Here is a 24008-nt window from a genome sequence, read left to right as displayed (position 1 = left end):
AGATTATTCATCTCAAAGGGACCCTCTTCGTTAGAGAAAGGTTAAATAGATTGAAAAAACGCAGGCTGTTGACAGCGACTGCCGTTTTGTGAAATAAAAATCTAATACAAGTAGTCTATGAAAACGTATCTTGAGGTTAAAAAGGCACTGTATTGATATAATATGGTTCATATTAGTAACAAGTTAAAATAACTGGAAAAAGTCAAAAGGAACTCATCTGCCGTGACATTGTACCACAATGCCGTGACCCGGATTCGAACCGGGGTTGCTGCGGCCACAACGCAGAGTACTAACCACTATACGATCACGGCGAGCTACGATGAGCTGACGTTCGTAAGACGACAGAAACATAGGGTCATTGATAGCACTGCGCTTAGGTGGTATTGTCCTCTTGAATTTAGGCAGAATACTTATTCTGTTTCTGCTCCCGAAATGATAAAAGACACGAAATGGTGTGTAGCCTATTCTCAATTTAAAATTTGCTTACAAGTGACCATATTTTACAGAATCTTAACTGAAGTAAAAACTTAAGCTCATTTAAACGTTTGAATTTCCTCTGAGGTTATTGAACACGACAAATTATAAACTGTCTTTGACAACAATAGCGATGAATAAAATGTGTATAACAATATTTTGTCTTTTTTTTATTTTAAGTTACTCTTCCTCCAGTTTGGGCCGTTACAATAGTGACATCTAGTGGATAAAGTGTTGCATGTGTGGCTTCACCAGCTGCATTCAGATTGGCTAATTTTTCTGGTGACGTAGTAGCGCTTCCCGTTTTGTAACCCAAGTTAATGTGCATGTTACCAAACACCAAATTCAGTATAAACACAGACCGAGTAGGATTGTCACAAAAGCGCAATAAAGGTAAAGTTACGCTCAGCGACTGTGTTTGCAACTTTTCTTTCACTGTACTGTTACATTTTCTCCAATTTCTGGTTCATTGTGTTGACAAATAACATTTTAAGTAAGGAAAAGTGCACGAGTCGATGCTCATTGTTTCCTACCTTTTTGTGGACTCGTATGCAAGTTTTACAAACACGATGGTGGAATTTGCAACACAGTGACATGCACATATGCGACAACCCGTTTTATAGTTAGCCTATACTAACAAAGTTTTACTATTTATTGGACATGTTATGCCTGTAGGAAGAGCTCACAGTTATGGTAAATCTATTGTTCAGTCAGGCCAGTGAATGCATCCGTTTATAAACAAAAGCTTTTACAAGTTATATGTGGTTCTCAATTTGAACATGCATATGTAGTTTTCACGAGTTTTTGTTGTCTTACAAAATATATATGATGTCTGTGCTGTGTGTGTGTGTGTGTGTGTGTGTGTGTGTGTGTGTGTGTGTGTTTGTTTACAGGTTAGTAGTCACCAGCATGGCTCACACATGTATCCACTGGTTCCGCAAGGGACTCAGGTTGCATGACAACCCAGCATTAATGGCTGCTCTGAGGGACTGTAAGGAGATCTACCCTGTGTTCATCCTGGACCCAAATCTCCATAACAACACATGTGTGGGCATCAATCGCTGGAGGTTCCTTATAGGGGCACTCAAAGACCTGGACTGTAGCCTCAAGAAACTAAACTCAAGGTAGACACATGGACGTGATATCTACGAAAATGTAAAAAAACATGACAGTATTTATAAGCTGATGTTAAGATTTATTAGTGAGACTGGATGTGCTGCTGTTATTGTACATGCGTTTATGTGGTGTGTTTAACTGCTACAGGCTATTCGTCCTGAGAGGCAAGCCAGAGGATGTGTTCCCCAAGCTGTTCAATGAGTGGAAAGTCACAAAGTTGACCTATGAATATGACTCTGAGCCCTACAGTCTGAGCCGTGACAAAAGGGTGACCACATTGGCCAAAGAACATGGTGTTGAAATCATCTATAAAATCTCCCACACTCTTTATGACATAGAGAGGTATTGTACTCAAAGTTGTGTTTTTTTAAGTTTTAAATGCTACACAAGTATTATGGGATATCTGTTATGTCAGTTAACATTTATGGTCTGTTGTGTTTTCATAGGATAATTGAGGAAAACAATGGGAAGGCTCCCCTTACATATAACCGCATGCAGGCACTAGTGAAGACTCTTGGCCCCCCTAAGAGACCAGTCTCTGCTCCAACCATGGAACACATAAAAGGTACTCAACTATCAGCAGTTCTGGATAATGTCAGTAAATTATCACATTATTTTCATGGACACAAACACTGAATAACCATGTTAATCTACAATAAATTTAATATCTTCTCTGTCAAAGATGTGAAGACTCCTTATTCTGAAAACCATGAAAAGAAATACGGGATCCCTACACTGGATGAGCTTGGCCAGGACACTTCTGTGATTGGAGAGGAGATGTTCCCAGGTGGAGAACAGGAGGCCTTGAGGAGACTAGATGAACATACGACAAGAACGGTACTTCAGCTTCACAAACATTTATTCTTTTTCTCTGCATGACTAAAAAATCATCTGCAGTGGAGAATCTCAATATACAAACATCCAAACCAGCATTTAATGCAAGTGTAATAACCACATGTTCCATCTGTCTTCTTAAATCAGGGATGGATTTGTAGCTTTGAAAAACCTCAGACCTCTCCAAACTCTCTGAGCCCTAGTACCACTGTTCTCAGCCCATATGTCACCTTTGGCTGCCTGTCTGCGCGCACCTTCTGGTGGAAGCTGACGGAGGTCTATCAGGGGGTGAGTGTAACTACCAGAGTACATTTTTGTGGGTATTATGCTATGCTATCATTCACAATTGGTGATCTACAATGGTAATGTAGGCTCTATTTGTTGTATTTACATTTGAGCAATGCAAATTAAAGCTTGACTTTTTCAGACTGTTATTTATGTGGTGTTTGCAGAGGAAGCACTCGGATCCTCCGGTTTCCCTGCATGGCCAATTACTGTGGAGAGAGTTCTTCTACACAGCTAGTTTGGGTATCCCCAACTTTAACAAGATGGAGGGCAACCCTGTATGCACTCAGGTGGACTGGGACACTAACCCCGAATATCTGGCTGCATGGAGAGAGGTAAGTCAATTACAGAAGAATTGAAGGGAAACAAAATAATCTCTTAACCATTGATAATTCCTGTCAACTCAACCTGCATTTCCCTCAAGGCTCGGACCGGTTTCCCATTCATTGATGCAATCATGACTCAGCTGAGACAGGAGGGTTGGATCCACCACCTAGCGAGACATGCTGTTGCTTGTTTTCTTACGAGGGGAGACCTATGGATCAACTGGGAAGAGGGACAGAAGGTGTGTAAATTAGCCCTGCTGTAAACTAGGTTAAGCAAAGGGTATTTCAGGCTACGTCAACATTTTTGTCACTGCTCTTGAAGGTGTTTGAGGAGCTTTTACTGGATGGCGACTGGGCTCTGAATGCTGGGAACTGGCAGTGGCTCTCTGCGAGTACCTTTTTCCACCAGTACTTCAGAGTCTACTCCCCTGTTGCTTTTGGCAAGAAGACAGACAAAAATGGAGACTACATCAAGTAAGTATCAACCTTAAGAACTCAAGTTATCACATATGTTATGTGGAATGTATCAAATTATTTCACCTCTACTATCTTTGCAGGAAGTACCTTCCTCTTCTAAAGAAGTTCCCAGCTCAGTACATCTATGAGCCTTGGAAAGCTCCACGCAGCATCCAGCAGGCAGCTGGGTGTATCGTGGGTAAAGACTATCCACGTCCTATTGTGGAACATGAAGTGATCAGTAAAAAGAACATCCAGAGGATGAAGTTAGCTTATGCCAAGAGACCCAAAAGCACTGCTGAGTCACCCAGCAAAAAGCAAGGTATTGAAATAAACATACTTTTATAAAAGATTTATCACCTTTGATGATTGTTTTCTACTGTAACTGCATGTTAATAGAAAATCCTCGGTATTTCTTGTCTGTTTTTCCCCCAGGTGTAAAGCGCAAACCACCATCTGTTGTCGACATGCTAAAGAAGAAAAGTAAAGTCAAATAATATTACGCAAACAGTAAAGTTACTGTCCAATCAATGACTGTTCATCACAAATAACTGTTTATACTGGCTTTGTCTTTCTACTACCTTATACCTGCCTCATGTACAGTATGCAAGCAAGTAGACCATAACTATATTTTAATTTTTTTTTTTTTACAGCAACCTTTATTTGTTACTGTTTTTAAGTACTGTTTTAATGTTTCCTTTTTTAAATATCTATTTTGGTGTTTATGAGAATTGCTGCTTGTTAGATTAGAACTAAACTTAAAGAATGCATGTGTGTGTTTGTTACATGGGAATTTGATCAAGATTTGTTGTCTTATTTTGTTTGAATGCTGCAGTTTATATGTAACTGAAGTGATAATTTGCCTTACTGTTACAATCTGGAGCTTTATGTTGTATGACTGCTCAGATGTTTGTACCCACTTCAAATAAGATATGTACAAATAATATTCCAAATGAGATTCATCCACTTTAATGACAAATAGTGACTGTTGCATGACCAGCAGTTTTTTCTGTGTTCTTGTTCTTAAATGAGATTGAATGTCTGTTTGCTTGTCATTACAGCAAATTGCTAGTTCAGTGGTGAAATTTCAGAGCCTCTCACATATCCACCAGAGGTCACTGTAACTCCACTTGCACAAAAATCTGGCACACAATTTTCCTTTTATATTGCACATGACTTATTCAATAAATTGATGAATGAATGGTGTTAAGAGTTTTAATGTATTAGACATATTTAGTTTTGGGACATGATCAGTGGAAAAACATCTGTTTAAATATTTGGAGCTTTATAAGCAACATTTGTTTATACCCTTAACACAAAATATTACAAAACTGTTAAATTGTAATGAAACTAATATTGTATATCTTAAATTTAAAACCATTTTTCTTTAAGTAATAATAAATTAAATCAAAACCAGAATGCTATTAATTAGTCTTTATAAGAAATTACTTTTGATATTTTCTTCAAGCAGACCAGATTTATCCAAAGCAAGCATCGTAATGGTCATCAGCTTCTGTCAAATCAGGAAAATGCTGCTCGGGCAATATTAGCAAAGGCCCATTAGTCAATATAGAACAGCATTTTTACAATCTTTCCATGTGATTGGTTCAGCAGTGCAGTGCTACGTAAATGCAGGATGCGTGTGTGCAAGAGAGTGTGTGGGGCACACAGCTGTCCTTGGGGGTCAAGTCTTCTCCTGTTTCTGCTTCCTTGGAGCTGACACTGGTGTGAATATCCAGAAGATGATGTCACAACCTCAGCAGCAGGCCAGACAGCCGTACAAAGCCAAGCTCAGTTTCCACAGAGACCTGTCAAACATCAAAACAGTCTGTTGTCCAACTGTGCTTGTGTATGGTAGGGTGTTTCATGGTATACTTTGCATCTGGGCCACCAGCAAATAAACTCTCATCTCACACAACAATTGCGTTGATTCCTCATGTTCAAACCAGATTTATTCAATATTTTTCTTTAGTATTTTAGGAGAGACAATCAACTGTTCTACAATATACAATTATATGTTCAGTAAGTAGTTTATGTAGTGTTTTTCTTATAAACATGCAAAGTTTTCCCAGTAGCAGACACTGTAGTTACATTAATCTGTGATCAAAATCACATTTATAAATACCCCTCCCCTGTTTGTCCACTGGCATCCCCCTCTCCCCGTCTGTCTGTGTCGACACCTCGCCACTCAAAACATCTTGGATCTGGGTGCTGTAATACCCCAGTCGGATTAGAACAGTGTGTTCCCATGCAGCTGGCGTTTCATGTAGCTTTAATAGTAGTGATTTATCTCAGGAGTTTATTTGCTCTATAGCAGCAACAACAAACACTTCATTCTCACTTTTTACATATCAAATGTGTTGGTGTGAAAAATACGAGATGACCCAGCCAGTAATTTATAAAGCAATAAGACTTTATTTTCTATAAATATTGCCTTAATGATGGGGCAAGGGCTGTTTCAAGAACATTACAGGTGCATAATTTTAGGGAAATGTTTCTCATCAACTGAAAACTAACGCTCAGCCACTTGATTGTCCATGTTCCAATTAAAACAAGAGGAAGCAGCCAACATTGCCCAGCACTCACTCAAGTAGGAGCTGGTTTCATTGGCTTCAAGTGGGTCAGTCCAAGTTTACGTCACTCTATACAACATTTTCTAACTATTACCTTTTCATCATAATTTTTTTTTCTTCAATGTTAGACGGTGGATAATAGAGGTTAGAACTCTTTCAGTAGCAAATCTGTTATTCAACACAAAAGTACCCCTGTGTGAGGCGACTTCACCTGGTGAGAAGTCACAGACAGCACCTGTTCATAGCAAAAATACTGCAACTGCTTAATTGCACAGACAAAATAAAACCCTACAGACCCTCATTTCAGCTAACATTGTGCATGAGTCAAGGGCATCATGGTTTGCTGAAGGCTGAAGGCTAGTGTGACTAAAACTAAAAAAAAAAGGAAGACAATTTCTGCATAGACTTCATAATTGTTTCTTTCAGTCACGCTAATGGCATTATAAGAGGAGAAAGAGCGAGGGACAAGAGGAAGTTGTGAGTCAAAAGTTCATGATCATATGCTGAAAGGTCACTATTTATTGGATTTCCATGAAGCTGGCAATTAAATGCCACAGCGAAACTGAGGCGCTGACAGTTGTCCAACCTGATTCATACCTTTTGGTCTTTCTGTGTTTTTACTGGTACACACACCTTTGCACACATTCCAAACAACAGTGCTCTAAACACGGGCTTGTCCATTACCACTCTGGTTCTAAAAACTGATTATAACAATTTACGTACGCCCCACAGTAACTGATAGTGTACAATTATGTTTGCAAAAGATAGATAATGATATAAACAAAGCCAGAGGTAGTGATGTCAGTAAGCATCATTGGTATACCCCCATAAATCTGCCAGACTAAACCACAACAGGATTTTGAGAAGGGCTATACATAGAAAAGCATGAGGCAATGGGTATGCAATGTTGAAATCGTGCACTCCAAAGACCCCTCTGAATTCAAATTTGGAGCAATTGTTACAACATTGACGTGGTGGTTTGTTTTAGGGAAAGAGGGCATTATTTGATGAGGATGGCAAATAAACTCAGTAACAAAACTTCATGGAACTTCACAACTGCATGTGTATAAAAATCAAAGAATGATCATTTATTTAGTTGCATCCCATTGTTGAGCACAGAGATAGATGTTCCTTCCTGGTTTTACCTTGCCTACAACATAGTTGGGCATTAATGCTAATCTTCATATAAATAGGAAATCCTTTTCCGACCACCAGCAGTTTACCCCATGCTTAAGAGGATACACTGTCAGACAGAGTCACCTGACAGTCTCCCAGCCTCTGTAGTGTTTCTACACCCTGTTGTGCTTTGATCTCTCTGTACACACCCAGAATATCCAGATCATGCTGAGGCAACTGTGTTTTCCAGCCCCTTCACAGAAGATTGGCAGCCAGTAGTGCACGAGTCTCTCCAGCCCATACACGTCTATCACCATAGTGTGTGTGTGTGTGTGTGTGTGTGTGTGTGTGTGTGTGTGTGTGTGTGTGTGTGTGTGTGTGTGATTGGATCCATTCCCTAATTATGTAATGTGTGTCCATTTTTTTGGTGGGGAGTGGGGGATGTTATTTTAATAGTTATAATTTTCATCAGAATATTTACATGTGATTTTGTTTGAACTTTTCTTTTCTCATTGTATAATCTCCCTGGCAATAAAAGCGGAAAGTGTAGTAGATACAGAAGAATATGATAGATGGATGGAAAAAAAAGAAACAGGACGCACACAGGCATGTGTAATATGATGAGCTTATGTGGTAACATGAAAGAAAATTGGGATTGATATCTTTGAACTAGATTTAGGGAGAACCCACTCAGGAAGCTGTAATTCATAGTTGCATTGGTGCCAGTTGATATCAGTTCAAAGCAGAGTTGACGGCTTCACAGTTTGTTTACTGTGCAAGAAAGACATTAGGTTGAAGGTGAAAAATAAGCCTTTTTGAAGGTAAATTTGACAGCGTTCAGATGTCAACCCAATAACTTAATTTAATTTTTTACTTAATTGATGAAAAACAAAAATGTCAATAGGGTATTTATTTTCAGACTGAGTCAAATGTGTGTGTGCATGCAGTTTAACAAAATCAGTACATCACATAAAGTACCTGATAAAACAAAAAGGCTAACTGAATTTCTGATATAAACTCTGAATGTGTGTGTGTGTGTGTGTGTGTGTGTGTGTGTGTGTGTGTGTACGTGCATGCATGCTTGTGTAAAGATAAGAGGCCATAGCTGTTTGGCAGTCAGTAGGATGTGCCTATATAAGGCTGTTCTATTCCTACTGCTTTTCCTCTGGGGATTCATAGTAATTGTCAATCCTATGACAATGCATGCCAGAGAACTTGATGGGCTTCTCCATTGTATGTTATTATACTTTTTTAACTTAAAGAAGAGATACTTCTAAAGGGCTTTAGGAATTACTTATATATGAGTAAACAAGTCCTTTGGTACAAAGAGGTTAACAGAAGTGCACACAAAGTAACCTTGTGAAACCAGATGACATCATGATATTAATGGACTAAAAAATGAAAGCGTCATCCTACTGACTGACAGGCTCATATGATTTTTATTACAGTCTGTATCCAGAGGTAAACAGGCAGTTTGAGGAGAAGAGCAGCAACTACCGACCCAACAAATTGTCCTTCTCTTCTCTGAGCTCATGCTATTCATAACAGAATAGAAAAAAAAGTTTAACCCTGTTTTTTTTTTAAATCTTCTCCTCCTATTTGGAGAACTACCAAATCTGGGATGACCTTGTATTTGACTTGGTATTACTGTGAATCTTTCTTGTTGTTTCTACTCAAACATTTCCTCCTGTAACGTTTAATTTTTCTAGTGCTTGTATATTGTTTGTTTGTTTTAAAAAGTGTCCAAAGGCAAGTTTTGGAAAGTGTGATGTGCTCTTGTGCCTATTTGCAGGCCAACTATAAATAGTCCAGCAGCCTACGCATGCTCATGTTTGATTGGAAATCGCAGTGCCTTAAGTCAGTGCTGTGGGGTATCTGTCAAAGGAGGGAAAGAAACGTGTGAATGGTGAGTTAACTCTATGAAATCAATCGTTTGCTTAGTGTTTTCCATGGAAACAGATAAGACATGTAAATGATGTATAATGTATTTAAAGAGCATCTTGTGCTGATTTTTAATTGTGTTTTAATTCTGATTAATGGGGAAAAAGTTTTTAAATCTAAATACTTCTTACAATCTTATTTAATACTACTTTATGTGGTCTTGTCTGATAGCATGTTATCAGAGTTAAGGTTCTCCCTCTCTCTTCTCTTTTAGCTCCTATCATCTTTCAGGAAAGTAAAAATTGAGTGACAACAACAACGACAATTATTTACTATTATTTTTTTTATTTTTTTTAAATTTCTCTGAGAATAACTGACGGAAAATGGGTTCACGGAGGACAACGATAAACTCCTCTTTTGGCAATGGAAGATCCATCAATGGGGTTGATAACAATGGGAGTAGCCGGCCTGGTGGCTGCAGCTACCTCTCTAATGTGAGGCCAGAGAACAGGTACACATTCCTGACTAACAGCATGTGTTGTCTGGTTGAGATGCCTCTGAAAGGCACATGTTGTCCAGCAAGTGCACTAAAATACATTAATACTTAAATTTTCCAAACTTGGGCATGTTATTTCTCTGTTTGTTGCCATGGTCACCAGGATTTGCTGGTGCTGATTGAACATCATCTCAGTTATGCACCATGGGCCCCATTTCACAACAAGTAATAAACTAACAGCATCTTCAATCAATCAATCAATCAATATTTATTTATATAGCGCCAAACACAACAAAGGTCATCTCGAGGCACTTTACAATTGGAGCAGATCTAGACCATACACTTTATTTTAATATATTTTTCATGGAAAGATATTTTCATGGAACAAGGAGTGCTGTCCATTAGGTTCAACTTTAATGATACGGAAAAGGAAAAGGCTGTGAGGTCTTTTAGTAAATATCTTTCTTCTAGGTTTGTGGCACAGACCAACATTTACAGAAATATTATCAAAGAAGTTACTTATTGCCTGAAAAGAATATTTTTTAAAAGCAAACAATACTGTGAATTATTTGTCACCTCTTATTGGCCCTTAACAAGAAAATTGTTCACATACTTCACATCAATAGTATATTATTATATAGCAGTGTATGCTATGCTATAAATGTGGCTGTGTTCACCATTAGTGTCTTGTTTTGTTTGCTTAATGATGAACAACATGCACTGAAGTGTTACAGTATCCTTTAACTGTGCACTGACCCAACACTGAAATGGATGTCAACACCAGACATGGATCAACTGCACATACATTAATATATACATATACCACAGTAATTTGCTCATCAAATGCATGCGACCCCTCGTCATTTTATATTATTATATGTGTGTGATGTTTCCTCTGCATTTCCACATGCTACGATAGCTCAATATTCTGGATTTAATACATTATATTTATGGTGATGGCCTCATGAAACCTCTCTAAGGAAATGGCAAATAAGCAAGCTATACTGAATTTCATTATTCAAAGAGAGAGTAAGTTGGTGTCTTCTTAATGTGCTCTTTTAAAAAAAGAAATAAATATGAAAGATACACCTCTGTTTTGGTTGACTCATCTGCCTCACTTGATAGGAAAAAAAACTCTTAGATATTTAAGACAATGGACTTTTAATGACGTCAGCACATGTCCAGGGAAATGGTTGGCATGGTGCTTGTTTAAGTCCCCAGATTATATGACATAATGAGAGCTCACAGTCCAAATAGTTTTATTAGTCATGTCCAAACATAACCAACCTGCCGCTGTCTGGTGACCTGCTTGCATTTGCTTCCTTTTTGTGTACTGTAGCTGCTCAAGTGACACCATCATTACAGAACAAATTAAGTGTAGTGAGTTCAAATGTGTTGTGTAGCTTATATTTTTTCTGAATGCATTTTACTTGCTAGCTGGTGTACTGATATTTAGTAGTTTAGTGTTTATTTGCAAAGTGGTCTGTGGAGACTGTATGGTGGCCTACCAGGTCATTTTTAAGCGAGGTTATCTTTTTGTCTGCTCTGGGATAGTGGGGGACAGAGAGCTGACTCCACACATTGGTACTTTTTCACTCGTCACTTGTTTTATTGCAGATGCAACTTAACTGACCAGGTCTCTTCTTTTTGCACAGGAGCACACTCTGCAGTGTGATGGCACAATTAACAGAAGAAACACAACCCTCCTTTGAAACAACCCTGAAGTCAAAATCTGTGTCTGAGAAAAGCAATGTGAAGTTCTCTTGTGTGGTTAAAGGTAAACACTGTCTTAGCCAGCAGGTTGCATAATATACAGTAGAAAAGCATTGCAAGGCCTTACTCCAGATGTTACCCCATAGAAATGTGTTGATTAGAAATCTGTAAGAAGCACTCTTATAAGGATGTAACAACATAATAGAGGTGGAGAATAGACAAAAAAAGACTATTTCTGGAACAAAGGCCTATTATACATCTGGTCATTTCATACATATTAAGCTTTTGAAATATTTCAAGATAGTCAACACTGCAAGCATAATGCACCCTGTTTATTCTAGCTCAAAAATGCACTGCTACTTTTTTGTATTTGATCCATAGTCCTGATATCAAGATTGTTTTCTTTGTCTTTTTCAGGATACCCTGCCCCTCAAATTATTTGGTATAAAGATGATATGCAGTTGGACAGATACTGTGGACTACCTAAATATGAAATATTCCGCAATGGACAAAACCATTCCCTGCACATTTACAAGTATGTTGATACTGTATCACGTGACATCTAACATCTAACTGAACTTTTCCTACTAAGATCAACATTGTGTTGGCAGTGAAAACTTTCTATGAAGATATTTAGATTAAAACTTTCAAACGCACAGCAAAAGGGCACTCTGGTGAACCAAAGTTCATTAGTGTTTAAAATATTGTGGACGTGCCTTGACAGTCAATACATCCATTATTCAAGTGCTTACCCCTGTGTACAATAGTGTGTAGCCTGCATATCAGTTTTCCTTTCCCTCAATGTCTACTGTTCTATTGTTAAATATAGTCTAATTAAAGTCAAGTTAACCAGTTCTTTTTTCTTTGCAGTTGCACTGTGGAGGATGCAGCTATATACCAGGCATCAGCCAGCAACAATAAAGGTATTGTGTCTTGTTCTGGGGTTCTGGAGGTTGGTGAAATGAATGAATTCAAGATCCACCAGCGCTACTTTGCCAAGTTGAAACAAAAGGCTGAAAACAAACGCAAGGAAGTTGAAGGTAAAGAAAACCAGGAGCCATTACGAACCATCAGTCCAGACCGCACACAGAGGAAACGTCGTTCGACAATGGAGGCTTTTCTGAGCATACCAAGTTCCATGGAGGATGAGGGCAATGAGGAGAGCGAGCAGACTGTAGCATTGGAGTCTGAGGCCACTGCTGTGGAGGAGGTGGAAGAAAGGCCAGTCCCTGTCACTAATGGAGCAGTCTCTGTTGTAACTAATGGACAGGTCATCAGTGAAAATGGTAGTAAGGGTGGGACTTATACATATGACTCTGCCCAGAAGATGTTCACTTTGCACCAACCAAAAACTCCCTTTCTCAAGAAGAAGATTAAAATTTCCAACAGTCCAAAAGTCGCAAAAGCTGATACTCAAGGAGAAAGGGTGTCTGACGAGAGAAGGGAAAAAGAGGAGCCCCCCACCTCTGTGGCTCTGACTTGCACAGAGTCTGGACATTCGAAGGGAAATTTAGTGGAGGATATGGAAGTAGAGAATATTGTTAGTTCTTCAGTTTTGGATTCAGACTCCAGAAATGTTGCACAACAACATCTGAAATCACCAATGGAGGAAGCATTGTTTGTTTCAAAGGATGAAAATGTTTGTTCTGTGCCCTCACAGAAAGAACAGCTCACTGCCTCAGTATCTCTTGCTGCTTACACATCCACAAAAAACATAGCCTCAGGAACTGAAGGTAAACTAGCCACAAAGCATAAAAAGGAAAATGAGCACAAAGATACAGAAGAAAACCTGGAAATGCAGAACCAAAATCCTCATATGATGTCACCACAACTACAGGCGAGTGCTGTAACAGCTCCCCAACAAGCCCAAATCATAAAGCACATTACCATCACAGATGATGTTACAGTCGTGGATGTTAATGGTAAGTCAAATACTTCCACTGATGGAACTTTGTTGAACAGAGACTTTGAGTCAGTGGACACATCATGTGAACGCAGGATTGCTTTGCCTCAGCGTCCGTGTGAACAGACTGGAGATCAGCTGTCTGAGAAGGAAACAACCCCCTGCCAAAAGAATGTGTCTGTGCTTCAGCAAGTGCTGCTGAACGAGGTGAGTGAGCCCTTTTGCATGAGCTCATGAGTGCTTTGTGCTGCCAACACAAGTCTCATCAGTAACACAAGCATCCAGAAGTTATTTATAGCTTTTTACAAGTATGCCCCACTGTGTGACAAGAATTAAATGACGCACATGTTGACAGATGCAACAGGTATAATGATGCAGTGCATTTGATATGGTTAAAAAGCTGGAGAGTTGATCATTACAGCAAATAATTTAGAGCTTGATACTTTAAAAAAAAAAATTGTTATTAATTTTTTAGTCATACATCACTCATTTGATTGAGACTTAATTGATGTAAAAAAAAAAGTGCAGTGCACATATCAAACATAAACGATATTCTACCATAATAAGTAGAAAGATAAAGAAATTCTCATGCTGTTTTGAAATAAAGATGTTCTCCTTGATGCTCATTCGGCCACATGCTCAATTAGTGCTAATTCTTAATTGTACGCTGCTTATGTAATCACCCTGTCTCCAGCTACATGGCTGAGAGCTGAGACAAAACACTGCACAGCTGAAGCACCTCTTAAAATTACTGGAATGGCATTCTGGCCACACTTAAATGTAAAATAGCCGCCTTACGTGGGAATAGGCCTCGCCATGACAGAATTAGATAGAAACAAGCAGACACAGTTTTTTAAAAATGTATTTCATAATTACATCAACTGTATACTGTTTGATTTTAACAGTAGTATTTTGAAGTCAGTTTCAGGGAATATATAGGCACAACATAGGCACAGGGAATAACCTCTGTGTTACATTGTGGCTCATCTCATCCTTGATGGAATGCCATATGACACAGGGAACCTCTCCTGCTAATTTAAATAGGGTTCAACCACAGACTTTATGGGGATTTGACGCTAACTGTGTGGTGCAGACTGGTGGAGGAAAGCGGTGCACTGTACTTATGTTTCACTATATGACATATGAAAACTTCATGCAGTATTTCAGTGTCAGTGTCATGTGTTTTTAAAATTACATGTGTTTATCCATGTCCAGCATAGCCAGGGATAAGAGAATACGTATTTACAGCATGGAAACCTCTGCTTGTATTATGTCCCAAGGTTACACAGGCCCATACAAAGATGAACAGGAATGATGCACCTGTCAACCTTGAGCTACCACTCAACCAATGTTCAATGGAAGCACGGCTACCACAAAAGACTCCATCAGAACGAGAGACCACAACAGATGACATCCAGACCCCTTCTGCGCACCATAGTCTTCAAGCAGCCATTGACAAAATGACACAGGACACATGGGATCATTCCAGGGGATCAAATGTAAGCCATACGGCCCTTTTTACAGACCTACAGAAGTCACCCTTCGAAAGCCCTGGTGGTGGGGAGAGCACCCCAGGGTGTAATGTTTCACCCACCAACCAGCAAAGCCAAGTTGATACACCTATAAAATCTGAAGGGACAGAAATACAAGTTGATGAGAAGTTAGAGGGTAATGAGGTAGGTAAGTTATCAGTGCAGGCTGACAGTGTGGTGCCAGATGAAATTATAGTTGAGATGGAAACTGAAATTGCTGCTGCACATAGGATTGAACAAACTGAAATAGAAAAGACCAAAGATAAAGCAGATAAACGTACTGATGTTATCATTTTGGATGCATGTAATGAAGAAATGGACAAGAATGAGCCCATATTAAAAATGGAGGAGAAAACCAGTTCAGAGTTACATATTGTAAACCCAGCTAAATTTGAGACTGCTATGCCACATCTAAAAAAACCTCCCGAAAATACAAACTTATGCGAGCATCAAATTAAAGGCTTCAAAGAAATTCCAAAAACTGTGACACGAGTCATATCTGTTGCTGAACTTTTGAGATCTCAATTACAGGCTCTTGATGTCACAGTTGCAAATTCAATGCCCACCTTGCTGGTCCCTGCTGAGTATGAGCAAAATCACACTACAATAGCTACAGACACATGTCAGGAATTAAGAGGTGATGAGAGCAACTGTAAACTGGAAGTGAAGATGTCAATTCCTGACAGGAAAACTGAAACAAGTATTGATAATCCTCCTCTCAAAAACATTAAGGAAACCCTCATGGAAATTTACCATCAACTAAATCTTACTGATCAGGAACAAACAGAAACTCAAGGTAGAATTTCACCACCTGTTCAGGATTCACAAAAACCTCTTGTCATCCCTCCTATCTCTGTCATAGACACTGGCACCACTGGACAACATGGCAGTGCCAAAGAATATAATGAAACTGTTATGGACATTGGCCAGGAAATTAAAGTATCACTGCTGGTTTCTCCAAAAGATTGCCCTGCTGTTTCCATCTCTGAGAGTGAAAATGTCAGAAACAGTATTACTCCTATGACATCAAAGGAGGAACTGACCCAAAGACTTACATCAAGTTCAAACCTATCTGGAAAAGTCCATCAAGAACCTGGGACACCACCTACAATGACACCAATGAAGGCCAGCAGTCAAGAGCATACCACAGGTGAACCTGTTCAAGGCAAAGACATGGGATCTGTCCAAACATTAACTCCAAAAGTTCAAGTCAACAGCAAAAGTCAGTGGAAGAAAACTGAAATGAATTCAACAACATTTTCAGATCAATGCAAAATGGAAGAACACAACACAAACAGTTGTTTACAGAGTGTGTCAACAACTCCCACTAAAAGTGTACTTGGCACTGACACACAAGAAAATAATCATCAACCTATTGAACAGGAGAGTCCTATGGTTGAGGAATTTTCAAGGACTGATTCCTTAACTAATCCAAATCCTGGGCCTAGTCCACTGTTAAAGAGAAGAAACTGTGTTTCTCCCATTCCCTCTGCTACTCCACAAGAGCTGGCTTCTGGGGCCCGCCGCAAAATCCTAATACCTAAGGCCAAACCCGAGGAGGCCACAATTCTGATTGATAACCAAACTCAGAAAAAGGAGGCGTCTATACAAAGCAGTAAGCTATCCTCAAGTCCTTCGTTGCTCTCTTCATCTCCAAGCATGTCACGACGGTCACCTCTGCTTCAGCCCTCTGGCGAGAGGACCTCTCCAGTAGAAAAGCAATCTCCACTCCTCAGCAGGAGGAAGATGACAGCTGAGACTAAATCACCAAACCAGCAGCCTACTGAGGAAATCTCCACAATGAAAACTGAGGTTAAACCTGCAGAGAAGGACAAGCATGATCCATTCAAAGGTAAAATATCCTTTATGTATAAATGATATATTTAAATGGACTAAATCAAAAACGTAGTTCTCTCAACATGTTACGTTATTAATGAAGAACACCTGAACTAGATAGCAAAGAGGTTTGTTTATTACATATAGAACAAATAATGTGGTGTGGAGGAGACTCTGTTGCTGCAGAGTCAGTTGGCTGGGAAAGAGACTGAGGATGAGGAGGAAGGGCCTTTTTCTAGCCACTCAGCTGCCACTGATTCGACAGGCCCCTGGCCAGATCCCTGAAACAAAGGGCGGGTATACAGAACACATAGATACAGGACGTAACACAACTTGACCTGGAAAAACATCTCTTTTCTAAGAGCCATGGCCCAGTAGAAATTGTTGGAATGTTTTATGATTCCTTAAAAGTGACATTTTTTCCAGCTCTGGCACCCTCTAGTGGTAGTATAAAAATGATCATTATGGCAGATGACACATGCTTCTTAGAAACCAAAACCTGCCAAAAAAAAAGTTTTGTAGACAATTACACAGTACTTTTAAAGTCAGTGGTGTGGAGTCATTTAATCTATATTTAAATTTGATATTGATATATGTATATATTGGTGTATGTACATTGGCAAAATAGAGAATTTGTGACCAAAAACATTAGCTGCTTTTCATTTAATACAAGGTGCACAAGCTGGTGAGCCAAACATCGCCATACATACATTGGGGGGAATGATTGTAGTTCAGAGCACCATATTCTTGGTTTTCTTAGAATTACACACAAGTAGCCCTGTTTTGTGTGCCAGTTATATCATAGAAATAACCAATGTGGGTTTAAAATGTCAACATTTGTACTTAATTCATTCCACTAAGGACGTGTTTGTCTCATGATACCTTGTTGAGTTTTTTCTTCTTCTTGTAATATGGGCAAATGTGAGTTTTTACTTGGCTTTGGCTGTAAGGGTGCAGTTTGACTGATGCCCTCCTGCATCCATTGTCATTTCTTGTTATGGAATGGTAATATACATTGTTTCTTGTAGACAATAAGTATAGAAAGTAATGTGCTGTCAAAATTAGTGCATGTGTTTACCTATTTGTGTTGGTGTCTCATCCTCCAGCTCCTCAGGTTATCCGTAAAATCAGGGGTGAAACCTTTGCAGATGCCTCAGGACACTTGAAACTTTGGTGCCAGTTCTTCAATGTTCTCAGTGACTCTACAATCACATGGTACAGAAATGAAGTGAAGATTGTGCAGATGAAAAGAAAGTAAGTTCTTATTTCATCTATGTAAGCATACTTGGAGAATAACAAGATACTGGAAAATATCTCCAGCATTTATATTCTTTTTATAAAATGGTTACTTTTTAAAAAAAATAAAGGGTTGTAATATGGCAAAATAGCTCACTTATAATTGCAATTTTAAATCGTGTTCCAACCATGCTGAACATTTATTTGGGAGTGACACACAAACTCCTGAAAGTTTTATTAAACACTTTGTTTTTTTGCCTCTCAGTGCAGGGGATGAAACTCAGGTCAATCTTGCTATTGCTCAAGCATCAAGCAAAGACTCTGGTGTTTATGGATGCACAATCACAAATGAATATGGGACAGACTCAACAGATTACCTACTTAGTGCAGATAGTACGTACCCATTCATATATTAAATTTGGCATGAAGAAATCATTTTCTTTTGCAGTCTTATTCTATCTTCTCTCATTTGGTTGCAGTCTTGGCTGGAATGTCCCTACGTGAGGAGCTTGGTGGTAAGATGATAATTTAAATATTTACATTATTCTTTATCCTGTGCCAACCTAAAATGCTTTTCTGACTCACCATTGTACTTTTGTACATGTTGTCATAAAGTCGGAGAAGAAATTGAAATGACACCACTGGTATTCAACAAGGGTTTGGCCGATTCTGGAATCTGGGGCAACAAATTCTTTGGCCGTATAATGATGCAGGAGTCTCGTATTGGTGATGGCTGTGCTCACAAAGTCTGGAGGGCAAAAGTCATCTATGGCCTGGAGCCTGTGTTTGAGTCTGGAAACACGTGTATCGTTAAAGTACCCAACCCTATCGCCTATGGAGGCAAAACGGAAAGCTGCCTTATAGACAGGAACCTGGACTTTGTCAGGAAGGTATGCAAAAAAAGATCTGGAGAGAGTTCAAAGAAACATGAGGAAATAAAACTAGCGTCACATGAAGGTGAAATAGTATAGAATGAAAGATTTGCTTTTGTAATTAATTCACGTCTTCTTACATTTAAATGTGTTACTCCAGTATATTAATAAATCAGTCAGGTGTCATTCCTGCCACCCCTGTAGGATTACTGTTTGCACTAATCATATGAAAATTGAATAAATACATTGGTGTAGGTTGAGATTATCTTAACTGGCTTTTCTCCAATGTTCTGCATACAGGAGTGTAAAATTCAGAACTTGGCTCGCGAATACTGTAAAATCTTCTCCGCAGAGGCGAGAGTGATTGAAAACTTTGGGCCTTCTCTGGAGTGAGTACCAACAATTTATCCTTCATAAAAAGTTAACATTCTCTTGAGTATCATTTACACAAACCATTAAGCCTCTCTCTAAATGTCATTTACTTTATTATAATCTATGATAGGGTAATTCCGGTCTACTTGATGTATCGTCCAGCAAACACAATCCCTTATGCTACAGTGGAGGCTGATCTGATGGGAGTATATCAGAAATATTGTCTCCTGGATCATACGGGCAGGATAGAAATGAAGACTGCATCTGAGGTGGAGCAGAAGTGCTGTGCTCTGCAGCACTGGATCTTCCAATGGACCAATGGAAATCTACTACTCACTCAGCTAGAAGGTAAGCTGAGTCTTGAATGTAACAGTTATTTATTTATTTATTTTACATTTGTGGTTAAATTAACTGAGAATAAGGCAAGGCAAAAGCAACATTCTTTAATAGCGCTTGGTTCATCCCATACTAAAAAAAGTTAAGTTAGAATCAGTTCCTTCTTAGAGGAATAGGAAGCCCAGACTTGGTCGACAGTTTACATGCTTTACTATATCAAGGTAAAACAAATCCATGTTTGTAAAAAGGAAAAAGGGAGCAAGATACCTTTCCAGTGGTTTAAGAGAATTATCAGACTGAAAGTCTGTAAACACCATTTGTTACAGACCATTTTATGCTGATAAAATATACAAAACATACTGTATGTTGTGTTCTGAGAACTTGTATGATTTTTATGTGCCTCTTAATTTTTTTACTGCAGTTTTGGAGTCATTGTGGTTCATATGTCTGTCACATTTGAATATGTTGCCTAAACAACAGAAAAATACCGTAATTGCATGGTGTTATTTTGCAGGTGTTGACACAAAGATCACCAATGTTGGAATTACAGTCAAATCTACGGGGTTAGTATATTTGTATTTCTGTAAATGATCATGTGAAAACTGCACCTGATTTTACAAGTAATTTACATTTATACTGATCACGACTGTAACATTTGCTTGTGTGCTGCTGCAGGCATCTAGGTCTCTCTGTTGAGGGGAATCCCAAAGTTTTTGAGCAGTTCATCTCTCAGCACCAGTGTAACTATTTCTGTGGTCTACTCAGCCTGAGATCACTAAAGGTCTTGGACTCTTTAATGACACCAACAAAGCCCAAGGGTTCCAGGAGCCCCTTACTTCAACGCAAGATGACTGCTGGTTCCTCCAGCCCTCAGACTGGCAGGAAAACTGCTAGCAGCCCCAGACTGCCCAGGAAGGCTGAGCAACAAGGCAGCAAGACCGCCACTAAACAAAACTGTTAAAATGGCATAGAGTAATTATCATCAATTGACACATTAAAGATCACAGATTTTCTCAGTGGAGCAGTATGCTGATCATACAGCAGTGATTGTCTCCATAATGAAGTCCTGAACCAGTAATTGTTCACTGTTGGATATGTATAAAACAGCCCGGGAAGAGCTGGATGAAAGACAGACGGCAGATGACCTCTGTTTTTCAGGGTTAGGGTTAACCCTCCAGAGACCATGAGACAGAAAAATAAGTAATATGACTTAAATAATTAATTTTAACAGCCACCATTCCTTGCCATAATCACTTATTGTGGATTGATGTCGTCACATATTGTGGATTGTCTAGTTGTTGTGTGATATGAAAAAGTAGTGTACTGGGTTTGTACTCTATCAATCCATGCACCATTGTAGGTCACAGATTGTGGATCCCAGTCTCAGGTCAGTGCATTTGTACATGAATGTCAGAGATGAAATATTCTGGACTGAAGCGCCATTATGCAGTATGTGTAATTCTCAGTGTAAGAGCACAAATATATTTTGTGATCACCCTTGTAAGAATATAGAGCAGTTACTGTATGTCAGTTGATGTAAAATCATAACATGGGTATACAGTAAGCCTCGTGTTTTAGCACAGTTTTTTTAGGGATAAGTATATTGATACGGGAGTAAGTCTTTTTTTCAGTTCACATGACACTGTTGTACAGTGGCTAATGGTGTGGTGCTTTTATATTTTAACCTGTCATGTTGACCTGACATGCTACATTGCACTGCATTTTTAGAAACTGCACATTTGAATGCAACTGGCTGTAAAATAAAAAGATGCTATTACGTCTTGTACGTTTGGAGATGCTGTGAAAGTGCATGACATGTGCGTTTTAGATTCTGAGTGCTATTCTTAACAGAAATTAGCATATTATTGAGCAGGCTGAATCACTTTAATGAAAGCCATCCCACTTAGTCTATCTGACATCAGCATTCATTCATTATCATATCGTCTGGAAAGATAAGTAACCCTGTGTTATCTCAGTGGCTCCTATTATCTGAGAAGCCACATTTCTTTCTGTCAACATACTTACATGCACAGATTATTTACAGCATGGCAGTTGCTATGAAAAGGGATGCCATAATTTAGTAAAACATTACTATACTTTTAACTTAATCATTTCCCACCATCTTACAACCGAAGCTTTTTCACAAAAGCTGTATTGCTGATCTGCTTTGCTGTAATATCCTTGTACACATCTGGCCAATAGGCTTTAAATGAAGCCTCAATGCACAACATATCTTGCAATGAGAATAGGTCATTTTAAAAAATGGCAGGCATTGGGACTTGGAATAGGAAAAGACAAAAGTGAAAAGATAAGAAAAATACATGAAATTCCCTGTGATTTGGAGTCAGAATCCGACATTTAGAATGAATACACTGCATGATTCAGAACTTAAAGCTGCAGCTATGGATGGAGTCCCCAGTGTTATTATGAATGTCTAACTTGAGAAAATAAATGCAAGACCAGTGCAAAAAAAAAAACAACAAAAATGTCCTTGAACCACTCTGGGGCAAAGTAGATTCTGTTACAAATGTCTGAGAATGAAGTGTTGCTCACAGCCAGTGTTTTTACAGGGTAAAAGGCTAAATTCATCATGATAATCACTTGTGATTCCCAGTCATTAGTGAGTCATCGTTTATGTAAGCGGTGGCCTCACGCATAAGTGTGAACAGTGCTGGAAAGCTAAATGTAAGCTTGGCAAAAAAAAGAGTTCACTTAGTGTCACTTCTGATGTTGTCCAGCAGCATGAGCTGGTCAGAGGCTGTCAACAGAAGAAGAGATGACAGACGTTGACTTTGACACATCTTCAGTGTTGGTAGCACAATGAAAATAGAAGGGCTGCCTGGAAGAACCATTTCATTGAAATGTTGGCTTTATAGTTTCCCACTGAGTGCAACTTTAGAGTGACCTGAGTAAAACTGCATTAAATCATAACCTGTTAGCTAACAAGCATCTAGCCCATGTCTCTCATTTAACCATCCACTAATGATTTCTACAGTCATTTTATTTTGCTGTGTATCCACCTGGGCTATGTTCCTGTTCATTAGACATGGGTGTATATGGAGGTAAGTTGGTCGGATGTAGTGTGACTGAGGTGAGATAACAACATGTAGAAGATTGGGTGTATCCTAACACAAGGCACTCCTGCCACCTACTGTTAGTTCAATCACCGTTCCATTGATGAAAGGCAAGATAAGTAAAAGGAAATGCCTCCTTGCACTATCAAATGATGTCTGTCTTTATTTGACTAAACTTCCTACATATTAAAGTGAATGTTTGGTGTAAATTTTCTGTGTCAATCTATCACACTGATAAATACTGCTATTACAGTATCTCTTATAATCACAAAATAAGTACAAAATTAAAACTATCAATCGCACATATAAATGATTATCCCCAGTACTGTCACTGATTGACTGAAATTAATAAAGTGGATAGTATGTTAACTTTGATTGTCCTGAAGCTCACCTTGTTCACTTTGTGAGATCTCTCCACATTGTCAGTGACAATGTCTATATTAAAAAGCACATTTGTCTGAGAAGAATAACGTCAGACAATGAGACGTACTTTAATCCAAACGAGCTTCCTGCAAAATATTACAGACAAAATTATGAGCGAAGCGGGGAAATTACAGAAAGAAGATGCACTGGCACAGCTCTTTATGCTGCACGAGAAGCTCTGACGGAATGCACTGGATCACTCAGAGTAATTTCAGCATTAATACCTATGATAAGATACAGCAAATGAGTGAATTGATAGTCTTCAACTGTAGAACTTTTGCATGTACATTTAAGCCTAATTAATTGCCATTTTATTTAATCAGACATAATGTTGAGTTAATGTGAAAATCTTCCACTCTGAGTGCAGATTCCCGGCACATTTAAACACATTTGCAGCCTTCAGTCTCACATTCAGGCTTATTATGTGGCAAAAATATGCTCCACACAAAAGATCATATTTGCATTTCATTTGGATAGGTTTGGCTGATAACAGCAGCAATAGTAACAGATTAGAGGAAATGGGACTACAATTGCTGTATAAGATTATGCCTCACAATATTTTTTACATTCAGCCTGACACTATTTGTATTTGTATCAGATGTGCAGCAAGGATGTACAGTGAGTCTGATCTCAATAAATCAAATGAAAAAGGGGAGAAAACAGAAACAGAGGCTTGCAAGTGTGGTATCGAAACCTGTGATTCTGACCTCACATCGTTGTGTCTGACTGACCTCAATTACCATTGATGCGCCAGGGTAGTTGTGACCATTTAGGCAGATTATATGAAAAGGATCACACGTCCCTAAATGCCACAGACTAGTTGGCATTTGAAAAAAGTTTTATCTCCAGTCCACCAAAAGTCGCAGGCTGCCACTGGTCTCTGTGCCATTGCTAAGTTGACTGTCAGTGCTGAGTTAATCTACCATATCACAGCAAGCTTTTGCTGACTATGAAATAATGACATTCTGATGCATATCTCACATTATCCCTTCTCATGGGAGAATTTAAAGGCTAAATCTGAATAAAAATCAGTGTTGTTGAAATAATGCATGTGCATGCTTTACAATTATATTGCAGGAGAAAAGGAGGAGAGGCTGCAAGATGAATAAGTAAAAGAAAACAATATGCTGCTAAATGACAACAGATCTGTGAAA

General features: G+C 38.8%; 2 protein-coding genes and 1 non-coding gene across 4 annotated transcripts in view; 2 read left to right on the top strand and 1 right to left on the bottom strand.

Moving 5' to 3' along the window:
- Positions 1-4437, top strand: part of cry5 (cryptochrome circadian regulator 5) — an 85386-nt gene extending 80949 nt beyond the window's left edge. The window contains exons 2-11 of one of the 2 annotated variants that reach the window (XM_053319748.1): positions 1383-1598; positions 1738-1932; positions 2037-2155; positions 2273-2427; positions 2572-2712; positions 2877-3044; positions 3134-3274; positions 3358-3509; positions 3593-3813; positions 3927-4437. In XM_053319748.1, coding sequence (XP_053175723.1) covers positions 1384-1598; positions 1738-1932; positions 2037-2155; positions 2273-2427; positions 2572-2712; positions 2877-3044; positions 3134-3274; positions 3358-3509; positions 3593-3813; positions 3927-3988 — 1569 coding nt within the window. In that variant the 5' untranslated portion in view covers position 1383 and the 3' untranslated portion in view covers positions 3989-4437. Of the gene's footprint in view, positions 1-1368; positions 1599-1737; positions 1933-2036; positions 2156-2272; positions 2428-2571; positions 2713-2876; positions 3045-3133; positions 3275-3357; positions 3510-3592; positions 3814-3926 lie in introns of those variants that run through there. The other variant, XM_053319756.1, reaches the window with a different exon arrangement.
- On the bottom strand, positions 240-311 carry trnah-gug (transfer RNA histidin (anticodon GUG)). The gene has a single exon. It is a non-coding gene; the product is annotated as a tRNA-His (tRNA).
- A 4571-nt stretch (positions 4438-9008) lies between the features above and the next one.
- LOC128356299 (uncharacterized) lies at positions 9009-20318 on the top strand. Its single transcript, XM_053316817.1, has 14 exons — positions 9009-9079; positions 9492-9572; positions 11213-11334; positions 11688-11805; positions 12141-13380; positions 14454-16557; positions 17648-17795; positions 18043-18170; positions 18266-18292; positions 18393-18667; positions 18950-19038; positions 19152-19369; positions 19872-19920; positions 20033-20318. Exons 1-14 carry the CDS (start codon positions 9009-9011, stop codon positions 20316-20318), a joined length of 4956 nt encoding a protein of 1651 aa, XP_053172792.1.
- Positions 20319-24008: the final 3690 nt, after the last annotated feature.

This window comes from Scomber japonicus, chromosome 1 (assembly GCF_027409825.1).
Source record: "Scomber japonicus isolate fScoJap1 chromosome 1, fScoJap1.pri, whole genome shotgun sequence".
Taxonomy (NCBI): Eukaryota; Metazoa; Chordata; class Actinopteri; order Scombriformes; family Scombridae; genus Scomber; species Scomber japonicus.
Note: the sequence above shows the minus strand (reverse complement) of the source record. Positions and strands in the feature narration are given on the sequence as shown.